We start from the raw sequence: 27,535 nt of genomic DNA on the forward strand, positions 1-27,535 counted from the left end.
AGTCTGCACGAGAAGGAAGAAAGAATCTCCCTTGAAGTGAAGGAGTCACTCCCTGTATCCGCAGGCACTAACTGCAAAGCTAACCGGCTGTGTGGATCCTGCATCATAGGTGGTTTTCTGAAATAGTCCTCATGGTCATCTCTGCCAGCTGTCCAACTTTGGAGGAGGTAAGCCCTTGCCTTTCCACGCAGGACAGTACCCCTGTGCTCTGTGTCTCTTGCAGCTACCAAGGTTTGTTCGCATCCGCTGCAAGGAATCTTCAGCCTCTGTGTAGCCCCAGCACTCTTCCCTACAACGCACAGCCTTCTGTGTGCTTCTCCTGTGGCATGGAACCCTTCTTCCGTTGTGCTGCGTGAGCTCCTCTGTGATTCCTGGTCCCTAGTCCAGTGGGTCTCCTGTGGGGGGGCTGCCTTTTTTTTGTGGACTCTCTGCCTTGCTGAGGGTCCTCCCATGACTCCCCTGTGGGTTGAGTCCTCCCGGGCCTTGCTGGTCCCCGGCAGCTCCACTTTTGCTTCACTGCGATTTCTGCCTCTGCCAAGGCATAATGGTGGCTTTTCCACACCACTGACTGCAATCTTCCATCCTGCGTGGGACGTTGACTGCATTCTCCAGGAACTCTTTTCCAGCTCTAGGGCTACATTGCTGACATCTTCGTCCTACTGTTGATCAACTCCTGCAACCACAGACAGGTGGGTGGTGGCTCCTGTTACTACCGAACATTCCTGCGACTTCTGGAATTTGTCCCCCTCTTCCACAGGTCTTCCTCTTTAGAAATCCACTTCTTGTTTCTTGCAGTCTTGTCTGGGTGTTGCATCTTCTTCCTTTTAGTCCTTTTGTGTGGTTTTGGGGAAAATCGAATAACATACTCCTTTCGTCGTAGTCACTGGGAGGCACTGTGGTACTTATTGGGGTTCCCTAGTTTCTCCAGCTCCCCTCTACACATTCCACTTACCTAGGTAGGGGGTCCTGCATTCGCATTCTATTTTTTTTTTTTTTTTTTTTTTAGTATTTGGTTTGGGCTTCCCCTAGGGTCACTATTGCTATTTGCACTGTTTTCAACTGCTAATCATGCGCATTTCTGATTACTACTGCATCTATCTAGTGTGTTACCTCTTACTGGCGGGTTGCCTCTCTAGTACTTTTTGGTAATTGCCACTAAAATAAAATTACCTTTATTTTTGTAACACTGAGTGTTTTCTTTCATGTGTTTAAGTGCTGTGTGACTACAGTGGTATTGCATTAGCTTTGCATGTCTCCTGTATAAGCCGTGGCTGTTCATCCACAGCTACTTCTAGAGAGCCTGGCTTCTAGACACTGTCTACACTTCACTAAGAGGGGATACCTGAACCTGGTATAAGGTGTAAGTACCTTAGGTACCCACCACACACCAGACAAACTTCCTGCAGTTTGCTTGCAAGATATCGTGGTAACATTAACTTCAAGGGATCCTGGAGCCCACCCATTGCTTACGATTCGTTGGCTTATTTGTCACTGTTATTTGCTGGTGACTCAATGGTCGGAGCATACCGGTTTAGCTTTCTCTTCATTTGTTTCTCCCTTTCGTGGAATATGAGCCAAGTACTGGTTAGATTACCCTTTGAGTAGTGTCCCAGTCATTGCTTGAACAGGTCCTCATTTTATGCATTATCTTTGTGTTCATTATTGCACGGTACATTTCTAATTTCATTATAGTGGCGTGTGAGTGACACCATGCCCCTGCAGCTCCCCGCGGAGCCGGCACTGTGTTGAATGGAGTCTGTTGGGTGCAATCAGAGACCAACCAGCCCTGAGCCTTCAGCCACCCTCCCTATCCGTGTTTATAAGAACAGCCTTGTGTGATCTCGTGTCACTGCTGGACAAACGCACTCCGCCCGCCGTCAGCTCAAGTTACACAATATGAGGCGTTTACGGACTGACATCGCCCCATTTCAGCCTTCTCAACTGCTTTTGAAAAGCCCAGTGCCTTCTGTCCTCAACAAACCCACGAAATATCCACCCAACGAGTTGACATTTTTCTTGGTAGAGGAAGTAATGGATGTTCTCAGCTTCTGACACTTGGACTTTTCTGACTTCGGAGGACTGGAACTATGTGCCCATTCACATTTCCCTGTTTAAATGCCACCGTCTGCATTAATGCGTTTCAGGTGTTTGTGGTGGTCTTTATGCAGCCCATTCTACAAACAGGCATTGACAAAGCCAGTAGATCTCGCGTATGCAAGATCTTTTGGCCTCTGTCAGTGTTTTTAAGATATGTGCACCATGGCTGAAAATAAAAAGAGCAATAGCTCTTCTTCTTTTTTCCCCATTTCTCTTTTTTTTCTTTCAACTATGCTGCACAGCAGCCATATGGTATCACGCTGACATGAACAGTACTGAATTTGAAAGTGATTTCACGAGGTCGGAAATGTTAATGACTTACATTTGTGCAATTTGATGCAGATTTTTTAATATAAAATAGTTTTCACTTAAAAGTATTTCATAGAGGTCAAGTGCAGTGGTCCAAAAATGTGAAATAAGGGCATTTTCTATCTTTCTCTACCATCACACAAGTCCTACATCGTGAGTGAAATGTAGTGTTACCCTTTAGACGTGGACCATGGTCATTTGTAGCAATGGAGGATCAAGTTGTGCCTTGGTTGTATAAATTATGCATCGATGAACGACAAATTGTGCAGTAAATCATGCGGCATACCTATCTAGGTGACATTTTAAACCCTGTTGAGATTAAAACATCCCTGCTGCCGTGCTATAAAATGAATGTGTAAGCTTCTTAACATTACTATTCAATATTTTATTCATCCAAGAATGAATAATTTGCTTTTGCAAAGAAGCACAGAAACACCGTATTAACACTTTTTTTTTTCTTCCTGCCTGCAGGAACTTAAAGGCAGTGTTTAAAAAAAAATTTAAAAAAATATGTACCAGAGGAAATGACCCCAAAATGTCCTCACTTCTTGCAATAAAATAGTGTCCTTCGTTTATAAAGCACATCCAGTTTGTTATAACCTGAAGCTTGTCCTAAATTCTGGGTTTACCTGTGCGTACGCTACTGTGTCTCAAATCTTTTAATTCTATTAAGCACAACATCTGTGAAGAACTGTACTGTTCATTTATTTTATTTATGCAGAAGTCACACTGGGATACACTTTACCCTTCAAGACATTGGACCTTAAAAGGAGATGCAACCTGTTTTAGGAATTCTAGACAGTGTGTTTTGAAATAACAGCACCTTAAAAACGTAGTTTGTGATGTAAACCTAAATCTTAATAATTACGAAAAGGAATCCCCCTTTCCACTTTGTTCAAATTGCATTGATGTGCATAGGTTCCGGCTTCTTGCTAGACATCCCGCCCCGCCGCCATGCACAGGTCCCGGTTCAGCATTGCACCTAGCGTTCAGCGATTTTAATGACATTTGATTCCTTTGAAAGGGGAGCAAATGTTTGTTAAAATGTGCAAATGGCGCTGTATATTGGGGACTATATGCAACTTTAGCTAATTCCTATTCAGGCAGAATATAGAGCGTCTATGAAATCATTTTTAGGTGTTTTGGCTGGAGCTTTAACACAGGGTCCAATGAACAGTTAGTGGGCTACCACAAGTGCTCATGATAAACGCGAGGCCCACTTGAATGCCAGGTTGTTGGACCTGTGGAATTGAAATGTGTTGTGTAGCATGCGTCAGCAGACGAGCAAAGAACCAGATTTAATTATACTGGTCTGTAACTGCGCGTTGTAACCAACCGTTTCAAGATGGAAAGGTGTATTTTAGTCATTAAAGGATGAACAGCATTTAAGAGGCTAACAATGGCGAACGAGTGACCCCTCTGTACTTGGTATTTTCCTTTCACTCGTTTCTTCAGATTAGCTCTCTATTTGTTTTATACCACTCGGCTCAGCATCCACTTTCCACACACTTCCTGAAAGTAGCTACCTAGTCCCCCGGGAAGACGAAAAGCTCATTTATTCTTTTGTTAGTGCCCAATAGATTATTTTTTTTATATTCTGTTTTGGGGGATTGAGTAGCAGGAAGCCATAAGCGAATCGATCTTGAGTTTAAGATGAATTGTATTGGAGCACATTTTGTGCTGCCAAAGATGAACCATTTGGAAATTGGGTGCTATAAAGAAATATCTATACCTTTTTAGTAATGACTACATTTAAATTTAGGGTTCTTGGGCAAACACTTTCACCGGATCACACAGTGAAATCGCATGCTGTGTGCTTAGATCATACAAAAAATAAACCTAACTCCAGAGAGACTGAACTGGTGTAGATTTGCGTATGCGGGGGATGGATATGTGCTGTGTAACATGCAGGATGGCACATGGTTGCTGTATTCAAAAGGCTTCAGAAGCAGTTCTTGTTTCTGCTATTAGACGGCAAGGATGCCCACATTTACTTAAGAGAAGGAGCCTATTAACTAAGAGTAGTAGTCCTAATGAGGGTAACAGTATATAATTTACAACTCCTAGAAATTGCACAATTACGGTATCAAGGGCTGTATAAAAACGAATCGAAGTTTATATCCTCAAGGCTTTGAATTCTTGCGGCTGGTATGAAATTCCTCCGAGTTGTAATAATGGTCACCATAAAAAGAACAATAGGAGATGGGTACACTATAAGACTGGTTCGTTGGCGATAGGCTCTCGCCCTGGTTACTTGATGACAGCCCCTGATTTGTTGCTTTCCCATTTCCAATATTGTCCAACTTTCTGTGCCTAATGTCCCCTGCCTTTCTCCTCTCAGGCTGTGAAGTCGCTGCTCACTCCTACTTTTCTTGGTCCCTACAGACAAAGGAGGGGGTGTTCACCCTCTCTGCCATGACCTCTGGCATCCGCAGAAACTGGATTGAAGCCCTGAGGAACAATGTGCGGCCCAGCAGTGGGCCTGATATCACAAAGTAAGTTACTTACGCTCATTCACGCATACCCCAAGTGCCGGTCCCTCCCAGATCACATTACTTCATACCTTATACACAGTACCCCAACTCTCCCTCTCCCCCTCTGCCTCTCCCTCAGCAGAACATAGCCGCAACACACTCTTCATTTCACTGTCCAGCGATCTTGCCTAAAACCAGATTATCTCCTTCACGTTTTTCCTAGTCTTTGTTCTTGTTTTGCGACTCGCATTTAGTCTTTCTGTCTATAGTTGCCAAGTGGCCCACATCATGGGTAATCACTTCTGTTAGTTCTGCCTGTGAATGTTTTGTTACGCGACTTATAGTTTTGGTTTCTCCACTGGAAGTTGTGGGTAAACATTCCAGTATGCAAAGAACTCTTGGCTTAAAAAAAAATATATTACTGGCAGAGGGTATTGTAATTAATATGGGGATTTTATCAGAAGTGTCTTTACCCCATCTCTCCATTAAGTTTCTTCATCTTGCACTTGCCTGCCCTCTCATCTTCTGCTCTGTCTCTCAAGTAGGCTCTCTGACATGAACAAGGAGAATTCATTCCATGGCTATACCTCTCAGAAAGGCCAGCTACGACCAGCAGAAGAGCAACAACAACGCCTTGCTTCTGTAACAGAGCTACGAAGTGGGAGCATCAGGAGAACAGAGCCTCCCAATCACCGTCAGGCCTCCTTTGAGTACGTGGAGCTCTCGCCGGTGGCCCAGGACATACGACCACGAGCTGGCCCACGGCCTTTGGAGAACTCTGAATTAGAGCGTGAGCAGGCTCAGCGCTCTGAAGAGAGGCGGCGCTGGTTTGAGGCCTCAGCTGCGGGGATGCGGCCAGAGGAGGCTGTGGTGGATGCCTTCAGGAAAGGTGTGGATCGAGGGCACTCCAGCCCTGCCCTCACCGAAGAGCAGAGGAGTCGCTTGTCTGAGGAGATAGAGAAGAAGTGGGCAGAGCTAGAACGGCTACCACTGAGGGAAACAAAGCAAATCCCGCTTGGACGCTTCCGAGTGGGATCTACTGGAGAATCAGGGGAACAGCTGGAGAAGGAGGTAAGAGGCTATGAACCCCTTTTTGCATGAACTGCCCCTGCTTTTAATACATGCATGCAAGCCACCTACTTGGTCTGTGTACATCTTACTTGTGCACTAGCCCACCCACTTTATTACTGTGCAGGCTTTCAAGGAGTAGACCTCTGAAACTTCTAGGCTTCTTTAGAACCCAGGCTGGCATTTCTGTGAATCTTAGGTTTAAGGGATTACTTTAACTTGCCTTGGATTTGTTTGCTCTATTAAATGAACCTCTTTTTAATAAGAAAAAAAAAAGACAGAAATATAGTTGGAACAGCCTTGGTGCTGAAAGAAGTAAACACTGTTGGAAACCCCCAAGTACACACAAGATATTTTATTTTCACCTTGGGTATCAATAATGGATGTTTCTAAAGCAGTAAGCTAGGATTCACATATGTCTTCTGAATATTTCCTAAGCTTATGTAGTTTAGGGAGGGTGTGAAAATCAGAAAAAGAAATTTGCTGGCGCTAGAAAAAGTGGTGAGATGTTTATTCTTTAAGTGGGCTGCAAATCATTTTGACTACTGCTTTGAAGGTCAGTGGATTCCTCCACCCATGAGTTTGAAGAGGGTTTTCTAATGTAAGGGCTTTCTTATCTTTCAATTTGAGTCTTTTGAGTTTAATGTTTCCCTCTTGTGACTTACTGTGATCGCTGTATGGTGTAATGAAAATTAAGTCTTTAGGAGTGGAAGGAGGGCTTTTAAGGGAGAGGAAGCACAAGTTTGGAGAGACGGTGATTTGTTGTTTAATTCGAACTGGCTCATTCTTCAGAATGTGGGAGATAAAAATCCTGTCTAGTTGGAGATAAGCTGATGGGGGTGAAATAGAGCATGTTTGGTGCTGCCGAACTGTGGAATTACTGTTGCTCTTTCTGGTCCGTCACATATTGTGTTCATAATCAGACCATTGGAGTGTGCAAACCTAATGGCGATTTGTTTTCCTCAGAGCAGCCAGCTAGGTATACGAGGCTGGTTCCAAACTCCAAGAATTGGCAGTTTCTCTCCCTCCGGTTTCTTTCAGTGGACATATTTTTCACAGTATTTCTTGCCTGTCTGACTGGTGCATGAAAACTCCATGGGTCTCCATTTGCACTCACCAACTTAAGAGTTAATCGCAACCTGGCTTCACATACAGCAGCAGCGCGTGGCAGAGAAACCCTGAACTCTTTAACTGTGTGATTGCCGTTACTCCCTCTGGCAGATTCAGAGCTTACGGGCTCAGCTCGACCGATCCCGGCGAGAGGTGGAGGCCTACCGTGCCAGCAGCGAGCGGCTCGTCAGTCAGGGCAAGTCCCAGTCTGCCGGGAATGTGCCCCGGGGGTTCATTTCACAGGTAACTGCAGAAAACGTGAACAGGGGAGCAGATTGATTTTATATATATATATATATATATATATATATATATATATATATATATATATATATATATATATATATATATTTTATGAAGTTCTCAGTGTACAGCAACCGCACTCACAAAAGATGGGTTGGGGCCATATGCTGTATTCAGTGGGTGCACTTCCACAATCAGAGGCTGTAAGGGTGGGACTTGAGGGGGTGAAATCAAATGAGGGGGTGCTGTACTTTGACATTAGTCTGTAGCAGGTGAAATGATCTGGTGCAGTGGTTTCCAACCTGTGGTCCGGGGACCACTGGGGGTCCGCAACCTCCTCAGGGGTTCTCCGACAGCTTAGAAAATTAAATCCCCAGCTTTCAGTAATGACTAAGTCAGGGGGAGAGGGTATTGGGTTGGGGGGGGATTCCAATATAGATTCAGTGGGGGTCCCTGGGCTCCAGTAATGATAAAGTGGGAGTCCACAGAAGACAAAATGTTGGGAGTCACTGATCTAGCGTTTTCAGGTCTACAGCAAGGTATAGTTGAATGGCGTCTGAGTGGCTGATAATGGGGGAAGTAGAGTATTTCAGTCCACATTGTGGCAGAAATCAGCAGGTGTGGATTTTGGATAGTTCTCCCTGTCCAGTGTGGGTGTAAGTTGGGAATTATGTCCTGTCCACAGTCCTGTTGCGCAGCATTGCCTCTCCAGACTGGATAGTAATTTTTACTCTTTTGGTGGAGGCATCTGGGGCTGTCTCCTTCTCCTGCACTTCTTTACTTGACTCCTTGATGTTGGCTTCTCGATCTGTTTCTCAGGAGTCGTGCGAGCGTAGCCTGGCAGAGATGGAAAACTCTCACCGTCAGGCTATGGAGGAGCTGCAGCGACACCACCAGCGGGAGTTGGAGCGACTGCAGCGGGAGAAAGACCAGGAGCTGGCCGAGGAGACGGCCATGACTGCCGCAGGTGAAGTCTTGCTCCATTAAATACCGGCCTCCTTCAAACCACACCTCTTGTCACCTAGGGCTTTAGAGGTCACTGGCGAACAGGAAGATGGATTCCCCCTTGTACGTAGACCAGTCCACCACCCCACTGGGCAGGCGAGTCCTTTCCCCATCAACCGTCAGGCCTTCCTTATTGAAGCTGGTCAAAACACAAGCAGCTGTTGACATTTAGCACAGTATTGAAGTTGGGCATATTTTCTTCATTGGTGCGTGACGTTGTCCTCCACTTCATTAAGCTGATGATGTTTTTAAAAAAAAAAACATTGTGTGAAGGCCTTCAAATTTGCTTTTAGTGAAAGCATTCTGCTAAAGCTGTTCATTGGTTTGAAATTATTCCTGCCTGTGAAATTGGTATCGACACCCTGTGCTGCCATAATTTAAAACCTTTACATCACCAAGGGAAGTCCTCTGGCCATAGGAATCTGAACTTTTGTGGCAGGCTGGACCAAACATGCACCATCCACACAGTAACACTTGTCCTAGATATAGGGAGAGCAGACCGTGATACACATGAGTGATACACGCAATAAGATGCTATTAGTTCCTCTACATCAAGGCCTTGCGGGTGGGCATGTAGAAGGGTGTCTATTTCAAGGTGTCTAGTAGAAAGGAGATTTCGACAAATGTGCTAGCGCTGAATACAGCTGGTTGGAGGTGTTCTTCCAGAACTTATGCTTGAGCACATCCATATGTGTGGTCTTCAGCCGGGGAGGAGCAGGAGCTATTTTCTTGTAACCATTATCATAGATACTTCTCTCTTCCCTTAGTGCTTGCCTTGGTGGTCTCCAAAGACTAACGGGCCATTCACTAAGTTATGTTGCTATATCGCCTAGTACCTTTGTTCTGATCCTCTCGCCCACCCATGGATCGACACTTTCTAGCAATGTGCCCCTTTTGTTTATTGATGCAGGGCCCCTGAACTCCTTGTCGCAGTTCCCTGTGCTTTGCTTTTGACCCTTGTTCCTTTTGTTTTTCAGCTATTGAGGCCATGCGAAAAGCGCACCAGGAGGATCTGCAGCGGGAGCTTGCCAAAGTGCGCAACTTCACGTCTGGTGGTACTGGTCCTGCAGGCCAGGACTCCCTGCGCAGACAGTATCAGTACGTGGCGACATCCCCTTTCTGCTCTGGTTTCTGCTGCTTTATTCTGGCCCTCTCCATGGTGGATTTGCACTTATCATTTCGACCAGAGAGAGAACTATATGGTGGGGGTGGGAGTGGGCATACTGAGGAGGGGGGTGGACTTCTTAAGGGGAGGTTGGCAAGGAACGCAAGGCGAACAGTTATGTCTGAATGCTTACAGCAATGCAGAAGATGGAGAACATTGAGCTATTTATGAAACCGGTGCATTTAAATGGCTTAAGAGTATTGCTTGTAAACGTAAGATTTAGCACCCACAAGCTCTGGTTGGGGATTTTTTTTGCTAATAAATGTGATATTGCATTATTTGCATGCCTGCCTTAAAGTGTGTGAAAGGGAGTTGTTAAGAGGAAAAATATAAGTATCTCTGACCTATGCCTCTTGCAGGTCTGAGGTGGAGTCGCTGCGACGAGAATTGCAGGTGCTTTCTGAGCGCTACTCACAGAAGTGCTTGGAGATTGGCTCACTTACACAGAGTGTGGAAGACCGGGAGAGGACCCTGCAGCGATGCCAGGAGGAGGGCAGGGAATTAGTGAGGCAGAACCAGGTATGAAGGTGCTAATACCAGGCCTAGCTATCCCGACGTGAACTTCTGGTCCCAAAGGCTGGGTCAGGATTCAAAGTTTCTTTGTGGTTGTTTCATGTTCCCTTGCTTTCCTGGTTCACAGGAGCTGAATTCCCGTTTGTCAGAAGAGATTGGTAAACTGCGGTCCTTCATGGCCACACACAGTGAAGGCGGAGTCCAGAATAGTGAAAGGAACTCGTGTGAACTGGAGGTGAGCCCTCTGTTGTGAGGTGCGGCAGAGTCTTGCCAGGAGGGAAGGAGCGAGAGTTCTAGAAATAAATGATCTCTTACATTTATTCTCTTCTCGTCGCCACCCCTTCACATGCACTTTAGTTACTTTACCGCTAGCCTGTGTAATCCATCATTACCGCATGTCCCTTGCTCACTGTCTTCACTTTAAATGTTTTTATTCTTTGCCTTTCTCCTTTTTATTTGTTATCCTACTTTTTTATCTATTTGCTTTACATTTTTCTCCCCTGCTTTTTTAGATTTTACCTCTGGGTTCTTTTCTGTGTTATTTTTTTTTTTTCTTTTCTCTCACCCTCTCTCCTCCATTCGCATCTCCTTTCTTGTTTTTACTTCTCTTGTTTATCAGTCATCTTTCCGTCACCTCATTCTCCCACCATTCCTATTTTCCTGGTTCTTTTCCAGCCTCTCTTTTCCTGCTGGCCTCTTCCGCAACTTCATTTTGTTCCTACCTGCTCTGTATCTGATACTGTACGTTTATGTTTACCCTCTGTTTACTGTCTACTCTACCTCCCTGTTTTCCGTTTTGCTCCTTTTATGTGTGCCGATTTCTTTTCTTTTCTTTCCGTCGCCTTCCATCCCATTATCCGTCTTCTTTTTAACCTTCCTTCTTTCAGATCTGCCTCTCTTGTTACCTGTTAGTCCTCCGTCCTTTTCCTGCCTCATCCTCTTGTTCTGCTCTCTGCTGTTCCTATCACCTCCCTTTTTTTTTTTTGCCACCCATTTCATCTATATACGCCCACAGGTGCTGCTGCGAGTAAAAGAAAACGAGCTTCAGTATCTGAAGCAAGAAGTGAACTGTCTGAGAGAAGATCTTCACAATCTGCAAAAGGTCAGTAAGTGTGTGGACAGCACTGCTACATGCACAGATGCTCCTTTGTGGCAAGCACTACTATGTGTCAAATGCTCTTACCTTTGTTTCCGCTCCCTCCGCGAATTAACTAATTGTTTGCCAGTAATCTTAAATTACTCCTGAATCCAACTCTTCATTGTTCGAGTTGGGACATCAGAAGGGTCACTCCATGGATATTGCAAACTTTTAAGAAGGGGTGTTGGGTGGGGGGGGGGGGGGGTGCCGGGTGCGGTGTGGGGATGTTGTTAAATCTGTAATTGGATTGTTTGACTGCTCTGAGTAATCGAGAGTAGCTGCAAGTCAACGGGTCGATCACCTCTAGTACCTCACCAGGCCTTAGCTTTTGCCAAAGTATCCAAGCAGCATTAAACACACTCCTCTCAACTTGGTGTCATCTGTTTAGTTAAACACAACTATGCAGCACTCCAAGCAAGAGATAGCGCTGAGCACACACCAGCCCGAGACTGCGGTCAGACAGTCCAACCACGAGTCCGCAGTGCTTTACAGAGTTTTGGGGGGGGGGGGGGGGGGGGGGGCTTAGGACTCGAGTTGGGTGTAACTGTCCAGGACATATTTCACAGCCTTCTCATGCAGCGAGGCTGGTTCCAGCTCAGACTTAAATCGTTCTGCTCAGTTGTGCTATTATCAGCCTTCTGCTAACCCAACCTCCACTGCGAAACATCTGGCTTTGTGTTATTAAAAAGAGCTGCTTCAGAGAACCAATACCTTACCAATGCCTCCATCCCTGATCACACTCCATGCAGGAGCAGCTCCCAGTCAGGCGCTCACATGGCTGGAGATTAAAGCTCTACCCTTTTTAGCACTACCAAGCATGGAATATTTGGCTGTTAGTGAGCTCTGAATATTTTACCATCAACGGACACACAAGAATCCACACTAATATACACATCAAACTAGTGCTAGTGAAAGCATGATGTAAAATGCAGGAACTCACATGGTAATGTTGCAACTTTATTGAATTCTGTCACGTATTATGAATCGTATGAATACATATTTATGAATAATTGATCCACTGTTTAACTATTGAAAAGCAGATGTTATATTTTGTACATGTGAAATGGAATAATAAATGCAACACATTTATAAATGAAATCTGTTCTCTCTGACCCATGACTTTATGAAATGCATTGGGATACCGAAGTGGAAAAAGGCAAGGATTACGTCTGTAATCCATGGAAGCAGGTACAGTATGTAAATGTGGACTTCACACAGGACAACTACTTGCAGTTAGCTGGAGAGCTACTAATAGATCAAGAGGTACTCGTTGGATACGCCTGGTTTACAGCAGCCAGTGCTAAACTGCGCAGCAAAACCGCAAGAGGTAGCCGTTGCATGCAATTTATACTGGCAGGACTCGAGGCACCTAACTGACTCTGGAGCATATCATCCTGTGAAAAGGATTAGACAAAATGGTATGACCTTTTTGGAGGGGTGCTTCTTGGGAAGGCGGGGGGCAAATTAAAAATAAAGGTGTATGTTCATATGAAGTTTTGTTGGGGACAAAACTTGTTAACTCTACTTATGTTATCCTTCCTTGATAAGAAAGGATTAAATGCTGCTTTGCCCTTCGCAGTGAAGACAGTAGTTGGGTCTTTAACTCCTCACAGGACTCCGGTGAGTTAGATAGTGAGCCCTAGTGGTTACTGGTTTCCATCTTGACTCACCATGAAGTATACAGCTTGTGCCTCTGTGTTTCCAGCTTCCAGTGGTAGACAACAATGTCAAAGATGCTTGATTTACCACCTAAACCAATTGCCTTAAATTTAATTTACATAAGGTACAGTAATGTTTCCAATGAAGGAAATGGGTATTAACGTGTGTGCAGGAGCTTGTTTCTTTATCCCATCTCCACTACTGGAAACGTATGAATGGTGATGCACCCACCACTGCAATATTCAGCAATCTAATAGGTGGTGATCTGAAGAGTAGAAAACATATTGTGCGTGAATTGCCACAAACCACAAAAGAAAATTTGAATGGCAATGAACAAAGCCTGCTATTGTTTTTTTTTAAATTTAGACTTTGCATTTTTTTTTTTTTGCACAGTTTTATAAAGCAATCAATGCTTGCATCATAGGTGACTACACGCAGTGCCAGGCTGTCACTGTACAGTACAGAGTTGAAGCCAACATCAGAGTCTATTGGTTCAGGGTTTTTTGTCTTTCCATTGGGCCATAGGTTTGAATCCCAGTGGCTCCAGTCAGCCTTTCATTCTTCTGATGTTAATTAAAATGAGTAGCGTTGAGTTAACAATAAACCTCTTGAGTGCCAGATAAATTTAATGTTGAATTTGCGCTTTACAAATGAACACGTTATACAACACTTCATTTAAACGTACAAAGCACAAAAGATAAACAGGGCCACCGGTGCTGCGGTAGAGTCTGAGCTGGGTGCCACGGATTTCGGTGACACAGCACTCCAGACTCACGCTGTGGCAGGACTTCAGAGTCCGTGTACATTGTTTCTTCTTGGTTACACCAGAACTCATTCCCAAGGGCTCAGGAGCTGGATTTAGCACCAGGTGGCAAGTCAGAACTCTCAGCAAGAGAGCCCAGATGCTGGCACATAATGTTTTTGATGTCCCTGAGACTTCTTTCCAGGAGGCAAACTCGGTCCAATCCCTAGGAGAACCTTTGGAAGCAGAATGTAAAAAGCAGAGTCCGGTTTGTTGGACAGCTGGCTAGCACAGCAAAGCAACATGAGGAGTGGCAGGCCCTCCTACAGCATCCAGATCTTCCTGGCAGAATGTCCCTAGTGCAGAAGGATTAAAACTATGTGGTGTCAGAAGTCCAGTACTTATACCCATTTCTGTCTTTGAAGTAGACAGACTTCAAAGAGAAGTCTTTGTAGTGCACAAGTTCCTGCCTTTCCCAGGTCTGGCCCCAGACACACTCCAGGGGGTCCGAGATTGCTTTGTGTGAGGACAGGCACAGCCCTGTTCGGGTGAAAGTGTCGGCTCCTCCCACCACTCTAGCTCAGGAAGACCCATCAGGATGCAGGACACACCTCAGCTCCCTTTGTCTGTCTAGAGTGAATGCACAAACAGCCCAACTGCCATCCTGACCCAGATATGTATTCAGCAGACAGATTGAAGCACAGAATGGTTAAGCAAGGATATGCCCACTTTCTAAATATGGCATTTTCAAGCTCACAGTTCAAAAACCAATTTCAACAAAAGATGTATTTTTAAATTGTGGGCTCAGAGACCTCAAACTACATATCTAACTGCTCCCAATGGGATATTGCACTTAAAATACATTTCAAGGCAATCCCCAGGTTACCCTACGGGAGAGCTAGGGCCTGCACTAGTGAAAAATTAACTTAGCAGTATTTCACTTTCAGGACATGTAAAGCACACTAGTGCATGTCCTACCTGTTAAATACACTTCGCCATGGCCCTGCTTTGCGCCTACATTTAGGGGTGACTTACATGTAGTAAAAGGGAACTTTTGGGCCTGGCAAGTGTGTGCACTTGCCAGGTCAAATTGGTAGTTTAAAACTGCACACATAGACTCTGCATTGGCAGGGCTGAGACATGTTTACAGGGCTACTCATGTGGTAGCAGTCAGTGCTGCAGGCCCACTAATACCATTTGAGTTACAGGCCCTGGGCACACACAATGCACTTCACTAGGGACTTACTAGTAAATCAAATATGTTGGTCATGGAGAAACCAATCACCAATACAATTTAGACAGAGCGCATGTGCCCAGAGTCCTAAAGCCAACCAAAACAGGTCAGAAAAAATAGGAGGAAGAAGGCAAAAAAGTTTAAGGATAACCATGTAAAAAGAGCCAGGCCCAACCCCAGAGAGTGACTCAAAAATGTGAGCGCAGGGCACTAAAAAAAAAATTCCTTACCAAAACTTGCAACACGTTGCGTAGTAGTAGAATAAAGGAGGCAGAAGTGTTTGCTCATAAAAACTGACTTCAGAGTCTTTTTGGTCTGGGCTGAGGAACTCTGTCCCTGTTAAGGTAGTTGCCAATATGATACCAGATGTGTTACCTTCTCTGTTGGAATGACCCTCACCCTAGGCTACGATGGATCCTGGAAGGATTTATTGTGAGGTCTTCCACTTATGGGCTGATGACTGTTCCCTGCTATGTAGCGGGGGTAGTCAGTTTCATGGTTCAATCTTTAAATTAAATTGTATTTTTATTGATAAAAATCAGTTTTGATTCCTGCTTCAAAAGCATGGAGTAAAATCCTCTCACTTAGAATACTTAAAAACGTGTTTGGCTGGCCACAGCTATTCTTTTTTCAAAGGTACAGATGTTTTGCGGTATTTGAATGTTTAGTTTTGTGGTTAATTGCATGGTAATTGTCTAAAGTGTTCTGTTGCTTTCACATCTTAGGACAAGCGCCTGGCTTCTGAGAAGTACAACGATATCTATGTGGAGCTGAACAACATAAAGAGCCGCTCAGAACGGGAGATCGAGCAGCTAAAAGAGCACCTGCGTCTCGCCATGGTGGCACTACAGGAAGAGGCGGCGATCAGCAACAGCATTGGAGACTAAAGGGTGAGAGTAGAGCAAGAGGTAGTATTGCAGGCTGCTGTGTATGGACTGACATATTTGTGGAGTGACGGGGACACAGGACTAGAAAGGTGAAGTGCAGTGCATGGAGTCATTTGAGGTGCTAAATATTGGCTGTGGGTGGAGGAGAATCTTGCCTTCAGTTATCTTGTTACCTGCCTGTAAAGCTTACCAAATTAAGGGTAACTGTGTTTGGAAACTGAAGATTGAGCATGATTGCCTGGCATCTAGGCTGGTAACTGTACTTTGGTTGCATGTTTACAAGCCGTATTAGGCTTACCTCGAGTGAAGTTGAGTGACAACGAACCCTTCTTGAGATACAGAATATTCTTGGACAAGTTAGTTTGACTAGCGTATGTATGTGCTTTTACTACACTGCAGACCTAGCCAGAAGGCAGTGAAGTTATTAAGGTGTGAAACATACAGTGAGCGATTAGAGTGGCTGGAGGGACAGGGGGCAGAAGTAGACAGGTAATGCTCTTTCATGGTCTTTAAAGCTTCTTCAGCCGTTTCCTAATTTACATTGGGTGGGCTTTCCTAATGAATACAGGGATGTTGGTCCAGTCCCCGATAAATAAAAGAGAAGGATCACTTTTTTTGTATTTTGTTTGTGCTTTTTGCACATAGTTGACTTCACTTGAATGGCGTTCTGTTTTTGGGTGTGCTTGGAGATGTAGTTGAATGTGAACTTGTCACCCAGGTATGCGGAGGTGCTAGTGGTCATGATTCTGTAAGTGATGCAGAGAGATTTTGAAGCTGGTTATTCGGGCCAGGGAAACCAGTGATGCTCCTTCAGTGTGGTAGGAGGGAGTTTGATGTGTTTATAATTTTTCATTTCTTAAATAACTTACTGCACTGTGGTGGATGCCCTGGAGGTCGTCAGAGTGTTGAGTCTTAAAGCCCATAGAGAAGGGCTTTGCCACCATCAGTATGCAAAAGTACAGGGTCTTGAACCACAGTTCTAAAGTGTTCCTTCTTAGAGGAAAGGTTTCATTTTCTGTAGTAGAAAGAGTTGAAACCAGATTGCCTGTGTTTTACTTGGTAGCATTCCTTGATTGCGGAGTCTGTTTCCAGGGTGAGACAAAGTGATCTGGCATTGGGTGAAAGTTGAGTTTTGATTGAGTCCAGGTTGATGTAATGGAGCCAGGTTTTGACTGGTTCTTCTAGGCAGTGTTTGAGGCATAGTGTGTCCGGACATGAGGATACTTTCAAATAAAATTTGATAATCTGCCTATTTGTGAATTTCTGCTTAGTTATCTGTGAGTTAAACCCTAGGGGACTCCATGTAGAGTTGAAGATGAAGGGATATAGGATGAAACTCTGGGGGGCGGGAATCTTCTGGACTTTAAGGGGTCTGTGTTGAACTAGCAGGTGTCGTTTGAGTGGCTAAGAGAGCACGTGAAGGACATTGCAAATGAATCCCATTCAAAACTTAATTATGTGGGTAAGGGTGAGATGGTTGACTGTCGTAGGTTAGCTGAAAGGTCTTGCAAGATGGAGGGGTAGGTTGTCTTTAGCTGTGATTGCGGGGGTGGGGGGCATTGTCTCCAGTTTATAAAGCATTGTCTCTGTGCTGCAGCATGATCTAAAGCTGTGGTACTCAAAATACGCCCCTGGGGCCGCATGCGGCCCTCCTGAACTTCACATGTGGTCCCCAGCTGAATGACTACACTGGGCTGCCATTTTACTTGAAAAAGCACGAACACTCAAAAATGTATTAAACGGGAAGGCCAAAGGTGCAGTTTGATCCATCAGACACCTTGGACTCAAAGACCTCAAATAGCTTTGACACTGAAGCTAATGGGAGTCAAAGGGCAGGTAAAGTCCAAAGAGTTCCCTGGATTGAAACGCAAAGATCCAGCTGGGGAGAAACCTTCAGACTCTGACTCTACTCTGAAAGGAAATCAAGATTGGAGAATGGTAAAGGAGTTAAAAGGGGACAACGTATGCCCCTTACTTCCTTGATGCTGAACATCGTGTACTTGATGTCAAAGAAAAAAACTTTGACCCGATGCTGAAATGGTGGCCCTAATACTAAGCAAGTATTTGCCTTTGGTACCTTTTTGGTATTGTCACAGATTTTTGGGAATGCTTTATGGCATTCCGGCAGATATGCAGCCTGGCGAAAGAAGAATTAAAAGAGGAAAAAAACGACTAATGCACCTGCCTGGTGCATGGTTGCGCCACAAACTGGCATGGGCTTTTTTTTACCTTTTTAATTTACAAATCCAAGTTGGATCTGTAAATAAAATAAAATAAAGTGCAAAAGCATTTTTTCCCTTTAAGTGGGTGCAAGGGAGCATTGGGGGAAAGGGTGTGAAGGCAACAAGGGTGAGTGAGGAAGGGCGTAAACAACAAAGGGGCTTAGTATGCCAAAGAAACATAGGGGCTCTGATGGAGGGTGGGAAGCAGTACAGAGGGTGCAGAGAAAAGCAAACACATCATGGAGTGTGGATGGAGAAGAACACAGGCAAGAAATCAACATGGGGGAGAAGTTCATGAGGGCGAGCCAGGGGAAAAACAAGCTGGTGAGAGAAAGCAACACTGAATACATAGGGGGGGGAGGAGAGAGAGAGATGTACACTAGTAAGACAGCTGGAAAGCATGCACTCTCATTGAGTGCTTAAGACAAACTAAGCAAGCATTGGCAAAGCTAATGGGTCTCACCTATGCTATTGGCTTTGCCAATGTCTTTTAGGCATGTTATACAGCAACAAGCCCCCTTTATTCTCTTGGGTAATGCCAGGTGTCTTTCACATCCAGAAAACTGTGTGCTGTCTGGTAGCTTTACCTAAAAAAAAAAAAAAAAAAAAAAAAAAAATCACTGATATCACAAAGCAGAGTAAGACTGTAGAGAAAGCACAGGTTGACCTAGAACCATTGGCAACCCCTGGCAGACAGGCTTTGGAGCGTGTCATCCTGGTACTGGACTTCTGCCAGACAGCAGTGTGGTTTTCACTTCACTTCACTCGTTCAGTGAGCACTACTTCCTTGGCAGTCAGGTCTGTTGTGATAGGCAGTTCTCCCATTCAGTCCTACAAGGCTTTCTAGTTTAATTAGTTTTGCAGTCCCACCTAAGGACAGGTATTGCTTGGGTATGCATTCTAAAGTAAGGATTCTGTGACTAGAAGTCTTTATCAGATGAACAACAGGTTACGTACCTACCTGTGGTACTGCCATATCTGGTAGAGACTCTCTTGAGCCGCAGATTTCTGACCTACATTCCCATCCTTCCCGCGCTGTGAAACAATTGGGTTGTAGGGCACACCCTTGCAAGGGTCTTAGTTGGATCAGTGCTCATCATGGCTTTGTGCTCCTGGTGTGGAAAGTCGCGAAAGTAACCGAGGACAGCGTGCTGAGGTGGCACTTATCCGCATGTCACTTTCAGACTAGACGACACCACGTAGAGCCGAACAATGCAATCTACTGTTACGTAGGGGTACGGCTCAAAAACCTTTCCTGATCAAGTGTTACACCTGTGGATAATTCTAAGGCAGTGGTTCCCAAACTTTTTCAACCTGCAGCTCCCTTGACCAATTGGTCGTTGGCCGCGGCTCCACATTACATTACATTTATTTGGCAGGCGGCAGTGGGGGACTACAGTGTGCACTGTAATTCTCATTCATCAGCCTTCTAGCAGAGACGTATAATGATGGCTAATGCAGCATGAGTTCACAGTGAGGGAAAAGAGAATACATTAAAATGCTAAATGCAATCCTGGCAGATTGTTGTTTCTGTACACCATCAGACACTGAAAAAGGATATGTATAAATTCCTACTGCATACATTCTGGAATCCAAATTATATCAATTTGTTGCAGGGGTAAGCCTGAGAATCTATGATAATTTAAAGGCCTGACTGATTGTTACTAACACAGGAATGTAGAAAAACATGTTAACACCAGCATGTTTCACTACTTCAAAAGAGAGTAAAATATCAGCAGTATTTCAGCAAAGCTGAAAGAATGCAACAGTGAAAACAAAACTGAGTCACCTTGAGTGTGTTGGGCAGGGGTACCATTCTTTTCAAAATCTGCACTTTTTGTCACGATGAGCAATAAAAATGATGCAACTAGAGCTGATGTTCCGAAGTCTGTGCTCATACTGGCATCTGGTGGCTATTACAGGAACTGCAGTTCATTGAAACTATCTGCAAAGGTTCACTTTTGAACATTGTTTGCAGCGTTGATAGTTTTGAAGTGACCGTGGTGCCCCTGGCTGAGATTGGTGGCGCACTGGGTTGCCACGGTGCACAATTTTGGGAACCACTGTTCTAAAGTTAGAAATCTGCAGCTAGATAGCCTCTACCAGATAAGGCTTTATTGAAGGTAAGTAAATTGTTTGGCTCAGAGACTCCTAGGTAGTGAGGAGGTCTGAGAATTTTGCATTGTCATTTTTCTGTTCATGAGCTCTGTAGATGATGTAGAAGGTGGCTGACAAAGTTGTGGAAAGTGGCGTGTGAGGTGCAGTCATTTGCTTGTCTGTGTATGGTGCAGGACTAGGAGGGCTTATTTATGACGGGGAGGTTCTTCCCTTATTATGTGTGTGAGGATCTGTCCATCAGGCCATTTTCTGTGAGGAAAGTTTGCCAAGTTTGTCATGGGTGATATCGCAGAATTCTGCAATGGAAAGTACTGCAGAACGTGCTTTAATGACCATGTGTTGGAATGTGTGTTTTATAGTTTGAGTGCAGGTGGGTTGTGTTTGTGGTTGCCCCTGTGTTGTTGAGGATATTTTGTTTTGTGGGGTGGGGGGGTGGGCCGGCATGTAATTGTGGGAATGGTAATGTTGGGAGCTGGGCTTGGCATGCTAGATGTTAACTTGTAGGTGCTTTATCTGCTGTAGAGGAGTAAGGTTTATGGCACAAGGCCCTTCGTGGATAAACATGTAATGCCTTTGTCTGTGTTCACTCTTAGCTGTGGAAACCCAGAGCAGTTGTGTGAGGTAAAGCACAGACATGAAGCTTTAGGTTGGAGTTGCACTGGTATCACTTCTTGTTGAGTTGGATTCTGGGATGTAGTCACTCTACCTCCCATCTTCTTTTAGGTTGGTTTTGGTGGGAAACAATTATCACTTCTTGTAGAGATTGATGCTGGGAAGTCTTAGCAGCTAAAATGATGAGCTGGAAGAGTGAGGGCTGCATTGACAAAAATTGAAATGTCTGTGAGATGGGATGGGATGGGATGGAATGGAATGCATTACCCTGCCTAGCGTGGCAGGAAATCTTAATAATGCATAAGGGATACTGTTAAACTTGTTTTTAAACTTTTCACTGAAATGCCCCTTATTGTTAATTTATTAAATTTTTTATTTTTGCTTTGTTAATAAAATTATTTAAACTACTCAGTTCATTATGTATTATTTGTTCATGTATGGTGGTAAAATTAAATAAATGAATGTCAGTTGATTCATAGTCATAGGTGTAATAGCACAATGTGGTGTCAGTACCAGTAGAATTTGGCCAAACTGTGACGATTCCTTGACTCAGTGCATAATTGCTTTCCTTGTAATTCCACAGACACATAGTCCGCACTTTTAGACTTTTGATGAAGTAAAACTACTCTATTAGAAAGCTTTGTTAGAATATCCTTTGTTGTTAGGACTTCAAAACGATATGTTTTTTCAAGTAGCAATCAATCAACCCTGAACCAGCAAAATCACAAGTACAGTGAACAATGAGGATAGGAGAAAACGTTGATGGTATGTTGTGGTTCTGTAGATACCAGGTGATTTTCGAATCAGCATAGCTCTCTTCAGTTGCAACTGCAAAAACAACAAGGTGATGGTTGGAATGCTTCAATTAATCTCAGCCACTGGCAGTCCCTCGAGGCAGCATCTCAGTCCATTGAGCAGGGTCAAGATTGAGTTGCAAATGACTGAGTCCAAACTGGAATCATGTGACAAGCAAAAAACAATGTATTTGGGCCGAGATCTGTGACTGGGGGTGAATTTTTGACATTGTTCAACATTCTGCCCATCATCTGCTTTTTTGCAGTTGCAAGGCTGAACTCGTGGGTGCAAACTGACTGGACCCAGTGAACGTGGCATGTATGTACTGTGCTGCAGGAGAGTAGGGCTGCTTTTTGTTGGCAGCAGTGTTGGTGGTGGGCAGGGTTTAGATCCATTCCGGGGATGGTAGCCACTGCAGACCCCAGTCAGTCCAGCAAGTTCTCTTTCACAGTCAAGCACTTTCACATCCAACCTTGGTTGGAAACACTCCATGGTTCAATTCTGGCTGCTCCGACACAGCCTTTAGCCTGAACCTTTTAAAGATCGAGGTCATGAGTTGGCTAGACTGGTTTCAAAATTGTGAAAAGTCTAGAAGAGATTGGAAGTGAAACTAAAGTTAAGAAGGCTTAAACCACACTAGACCTACACAACCATAACGGCACCTTCTTGCAAGTTCTCGGCATGCCTTATGGCTGAGGGAAGTTAAGTAGTTGGGAAAACACTCTGTTGTGAATGTTTCCTCATAATAGAAGTAGACCCAAACAAGGATAGGGCGGGACTCTGGGATCCATTTGTAATTGTTTCACTGAACAAGCCTAGTTGCCACTTCAGGAGCATCAACCTCATGAGTTATCTTCAGGTAACTATTGGAAGGGGTATACCTTGGACTAGATGTGCAAGTTATTCTGTGTAGGTAGATCAGTGGAGCACTGACCAATCTGCATAATAATGAGTGCGCTACGGCTTGGGGCGGGGACAGGGGAGTGGAAAGAATTGGGAGATATGGGAAGAGATAGTTAACTTGTTTGGATCATTACAGCATTGTCTGCATTGGGAACATATGGTAATAGAGCACAGGTGAAGGCTCCCTGGACATTCCATCTTTGACAGAGAGGCCAGATGGAGCATTTTCTGCTACAGCCCAAATGTAGGTCGCACCTGAATCATGACCATGAGCAGTGCAAGAAAGATATTGATTTTGCCTCCTTACTAACACTTAATCTCTGCCTTTCTCTAGATCTCCTCCACGTCCTCCTGCTTAGTCTGTTTTTGGGACCCATGCAGTGGAGCTCGCCCAGCGCCTGCAGAGTAATAATTCAACAGTCACTCTATGGCTGGTTGCAGCTCACCAGTGCCTTCGGCATAACTCACCAGTGCTTCCACTACAGTCCTCCAAGAGGACATTTTGTACTCTCGATTTCTTGCACCTTCTGGATTTTATATGTGAAAGATTTTATATATATATATATAAATATATTAATGTATAGTTATTTTAATCTTGCTTTGTTTGCCTCTCCCAGGGAGCAAATAGTGACTGTGACAGGTTTTTTCTTCGTATCCTTGAAAGGTTTTAACAGTTACTGTACTGTGCAAAGGTACAGCTGTGCAGTGTGAAACGTGCTTGCTTTGAGGATTGGTCACCACCTTTCAGCCAGGTGTTGCCTTACTGTACCCTCTTGGCATGCACTTTAGGAACCGAAGTGTGATTTAGCCTGTGGTATTTTAGTGCTCACTGTGTGCTGCCCCCTTAAATGTACAGGCAGAGGCTGGTGCCCCCATCTTGACTGACTTTTCTGCCCTGCACTCTTCGTTTTTTTGGACAGATCAGCCTCTTGGAGGTGCACCTTTGAGAATGTGAGGATTGTATGGACACCAGTTTCGGACCACAGAGGGGCAGGGTGCCTTTCTGCACCTTTGGTTGAATATGCGTCTTCTCCAGGAACCTGCCAACTTCTTTTTTGGCAATTGCCGGACACTGCTGTTAGAATTTGATTAAAGCTGTCTGGAGTGTGAATGGTGGCTACATGGTTCGATTCTAGGAGAGGAGAATGGGCAGTGATAAATTGTTGACGGTTGCAGTGGTTGATGATGCAGGAGCAAGGGAGTCTTGTATTGATTGTATTCTATTGACATTAATCTATTCCCAAAACTAGGAGAGGTGACCTAGTTTGTGGGAGAGTGTGGTGGATTACTGCTGGTTTTGGGGCCGAGAGACTGGGCCTGCAAGGGGGCAAATTACTGAATATGTAAAACCATTTCTAAAGGAAAGAATAGACTCGTTCACTTAATAAAAGTTTTAAAATATTTCTTTTTTCTTTCTGCATTTAGAATTTTTTTTTGTTTCCAAGAGTTTTTATGATTTCTTTAATTTATTCCTGTGCTCCTCTCAATCTGTTATCTGACAGTCAAAGCAACGTGAGATCTGTACTGACAAGGAACATCATTGGGCACATCAATGTATATAGAGCCCATCAGACATGTACAGTATAGTTTCTTGCTGTGGAGCAAGGTGAAGTGATTATTGGGGAGACTTGATGGTCTAACTTTTATACAGTCAGTCCACCCCTTGGGAGTACATATAGGTGAGTTCCAGAACAGGAAGTGATCCTGTATGACGGCTAAATAGTTCCCCAGCGTCTATGTTCATCTGTCTAAATGATCCATGCTCAGTTTATCCCTGCAAGTTTGGTAGGACTTTCTCTGCACTCCCACAGCATGCACCTGCCTCAAGGCATGCTACAAAATGTAAGTGTAGATGACAAACCTGAAAGATAATGCCCTGATGCAGAGTGTGCAAACATTTTGGAGTGATGGGTATAGGCCATGGTTTCCCTTTTGCTAGCTGAACTTTTCTATGGTAGAAGTCACCGGGCTAGGTTTTTCTTCTACATCCGGAAGGTTGAACAATATGCATCACTCATGCTGGAAATAAATGATGTAGCAGTGCTAGCTGAAGATGGCTATGAGCCAGACCATAAATCTCTATATCTTTGAGGTTTCTCTATAGGACAATCTGAATTCATCACATAGCAGCCATGCACCACTTTCATTGGACGTAAGGTCAGTGATGCATAAGGGCTTCACCCAGGCTGGAGATGTTAACTCTTTCTTCAAAATATGTGATAGCAAGTCATAACTCTTTGACTTTTGTGAGTTACCACGCCACTCCAAAGATACCTCGATGTAAGTGGACATTTTTTCATAATTTATTTTATAGTGAATTTTGGTGTTATAAATTACAATTGCAGTAAATGTGTTTATATAACCTGATAATTATATTAAGTAGACCAAGTAAAGTGTATAAATATTTTAATTAATTTAGTTTTGCAGAGCTGGTGGTGAATGACCATGCAGCATTGTGAATAAGACTGAAACAAGCACATCCTACCCCTCTGATTCCCCCAGCCTATAATTCATTTATGGGCAAATGTCCAACATGGAGTTATGCTGACAAGCCCTAAAGACTACTCATCATGGAAAACTGTTAAAGGCAGCTCAAGTAAGGAATCACATTCCACTGTTAGACATTGTGAGAAATGTGGAAAGCAACACAGTTTCCCAAGTATTTTACCACAGGAAGTATAGGAGCCTCTTTACCTGAAGAGAGTATTACAGACTGTTAAGCGAAAAGCTGAAGCAAGTGTCAGTGATGGTGCTGGAACGAGTGCACAAATTAACGCTTATACAGAAGAACATCATAAAGTCAAACGTGTATGCTGAAGAATGTATACTTTGTGGAAAGATAAAATGCTACAAAGGAACATCAACGCATGAGACATTAATCAAGGCCACAGAGGTTAGAGCTGACAAAAGTCTGCGAGGGTGTGCAACCATTAATTGTTATTCAAAGATCTTAGTAATTTATAATAGGGACATAGTGGCTGCAAAAGCCGGTTATCATGCAACTTGTTATACAAGGGCTAAAACAAAGGAGAAATATCATGCTAGCATTAAAACAGACGTTCTCTACAAAAATATGCGATGAAGCATATGATTAACTGTTTTAATACATTAGAACTGTGATTAATCCTAACAAAGAGGTAATACGTGTGCCGACTCACTGAAAGTCTTGATACCTTCATGGCATGCAGAGCAATACAGGGAATAGACGAATCAATAAAAAAGTATATTAGAAAAAAATTGGACTCATGAGTTTGGTGACAGCCTCTACATATTCCCAGACAACCAAGGAAAATTATTGCCCCAACCTAAGTGTCATGCTACATGACGTTGTAAGAAAAGAAATCAGAATTTGAAAAGACAGTTATCAGTTTTAAAGGTTAAGGCAACAGACGTGAACAAGAGCATTGATCAAACATCATCGCAAACAAGAACAATGATTTAAACAAACTTGACATCCACACCATGGCTATAGTCATTTATCAGACATTGATAATGATTAAGGTAATCGTGCACTGTAAATTAAACTGTTCCTACTAGGACATCTGACAGGAGACCCAGAAACCACAAAGCTGTCCAAAAGATTTGCCTTACTTATCTAATAATTCAGTCAAGACATTATATATGCAGTCACAAATGGCTAGCAGAACCCCCCCCCCCCCCCCCCCAAGGAATTGTTTCTCCCATACGCTGTAAAAACGGTGACAGGCAAAGTTGAAATCATTCACATTCCAAACAGACTTGGTCATGGGATTTCATATTCACAACTCGTCTAGTCAACATTGTAGCTGTGCAGCCCAAGTTGTTTGGACCACAACCTTTTTAAACTCCTCTCCCAAGCATTGAGAAACAAAAGCAAAGAACACTGACCACCACAAATACTGAAGAATTGTTCATGTATGTTTCTGGTGACCGAGTTGGGCCTCAGCCATTGATGACAAATACCAAAGTCATGCCCGAATGTGTTGCACAAAATAAGAACATAATTTGGGTTGTTACAAGACAAGAAGTGAGCCTCGCACATATAATACCAAGTTGGACAGGATTTAATATCGGTACTAGAAAGCTAGTGAGTGTATCACAGGATTCCATTGGCTGATTGCCCACTATTAATGCCCCTGCAACTGAGTTAACTGTTTTTTTTTTTTTTTAAACAGCTTATAAGGGAATCTCTGCATTTGGCAAATATTGTAGTGTTCATGGATCGGGCTCCCTACGCAAAAGCAACTGAGATCGTGTGGAAGCTTAAAGGAAAGTGAAAATGAATTATACTTAGAATGGGCACCTTTCACACCATTTGCAATGTCATGTCCGTTCTTGGAAAACGCTTTCAAGATGCTGGCCTTCGTATTGAAGCAGACATGATAGCAGCAGGATCAATATCATCTGTACCAGAAGATCATATGTACAGTCGTGCAGTTTGAGTACACAAGTGCGTGTATGAAGCTATATTGAGACTGGCTTTTTATTCCCTGTGAGGAGAAGAATTATGAAGAGAACGTTCAGGTAGTCTACTCCTTCATTGAGGATGTTAATGATCTTGCAAAAGACTTAGGCCAACAGAGATTAGACCACCTCTTGCAGAATGTTGCCTCTGTTGAAGTAAAACAGCTTTGGGATGTATTCCTGGAACATCTTAGTCATCACAATGGAGAGATCTGTGCATTTTGGATGTCATATGTGGATATTGTTTAAAATGTCTTGCTGGCTGTGCTACGTGCTGCTTGAGAAGGAAATTGGCATTTACATCTTACTGCCATACACTCTGATACCATGGTGCTTTGCATATGACAGGATAAACTATGCTAGATATCTTCCTGTATACTATGCCAAAATGGCATTCCTTGCAGTGAAACACAACAACTTCATCAAGGGATGCTTTTCAGTTCGACTATCAGATGTTAATCCGTTTGGATGAATTCCGGTCGATCATGCAATAAAGGTAACAGTCAACAAAGACACACAGACTCTAGGTGGTTCAACAAGGTTCAACCTCAAGGTGGTTGCTGTAAAAAGATATTACATGATAGCTGAACACTGAAGCGCCTTTTGAGGGGAGGGGAGGGGTGGGGTGGGTGTCAGATAAGGTAAATGGTTCATAACAACAGATCAGATCTTACTCATGCAGACCTACATAAGTCCTGAATTGAAAAAGATGAAGATACTCTTACAAAAGCTGTTGGTCTATTTCAAAGCTGGATAAACCCATTTGTTGGGCCACATAATCTCAGTCCCTGCATCTCA

At 43.8% G+C, this 27,535-nt stretch overlaps 1 protein-coding gene across 4 annotated transcripts in view; it reads left to right on the forward strand.

The window, feature by feature from the left end:
* Positions 1-23,697, forward strand: part of TRIOBP (TRIO and F-actin binding protein) — an 82,864-nt gene extending 59,167 nt beyond the window's left edge. For 3 of the 4 annotated variants that reach the window (XM_069231382.1, XM_069231385.1, XM_069231384.1), the window contains exons 5-14: positions 4,792-4,901; positions 5,423-5,951; positions 7,170-7,301; positions 8,121-8,268; positions 9,284-9,404; positions 9,831-9,990; positions 10,112-10,219; positions 11,000-11,086; positions 15,483-15,647; positions 22,629-23,697. In XM_069231382.1, the coding sequence (XP_069087483.1) occupies positions 4,792-4,901; positions 5,423-5,951; positions 7,170-7,301; positions 8,121-8,268; positions 9,284-9,404; positions 9,831-9,990; positions 10,112-10,219; positions 11,000-11,086; positions 15,483-15,644 (1,557 nt within the window). In that variant the 3' untranslated portion in view covers positions 15,645-15,647; positions 22,629-23,697. The remainder of the gene's footprint in view (positions 1-4,791; positions 4,902-5,422; positions 5,952-7,169; positions 7,302-8,120; positions 8,269-9,283; positions 9,405-9,830; positions 9,991-10,111; positions 10,220-10,999; positions 11,087-15,482; positions 15,648-22,628) is intronic. The other variant, XM_069231383.1, reaches the window with a different exon arrangement.
* Positions 23,698-27,535: the final 3,838 nt, after the last annotated feature.

Source organism: Pleurodeles waltl, chromosome 4_2, assembly GCF_031143425.1.
Source record: "Pleurodeles waltl isolate 20211129_DDA chromosome 4_2, aPleWal1.hap1.20221129, whole genome shotgun sequence".
In the NCBI taxonomy this organism is placed as follows: Eukaryota; Metazoa; Chordata; class Amphibia; order Caudata; family Salamandridae; genus Pleurodeles; species Pleurodeles waltl.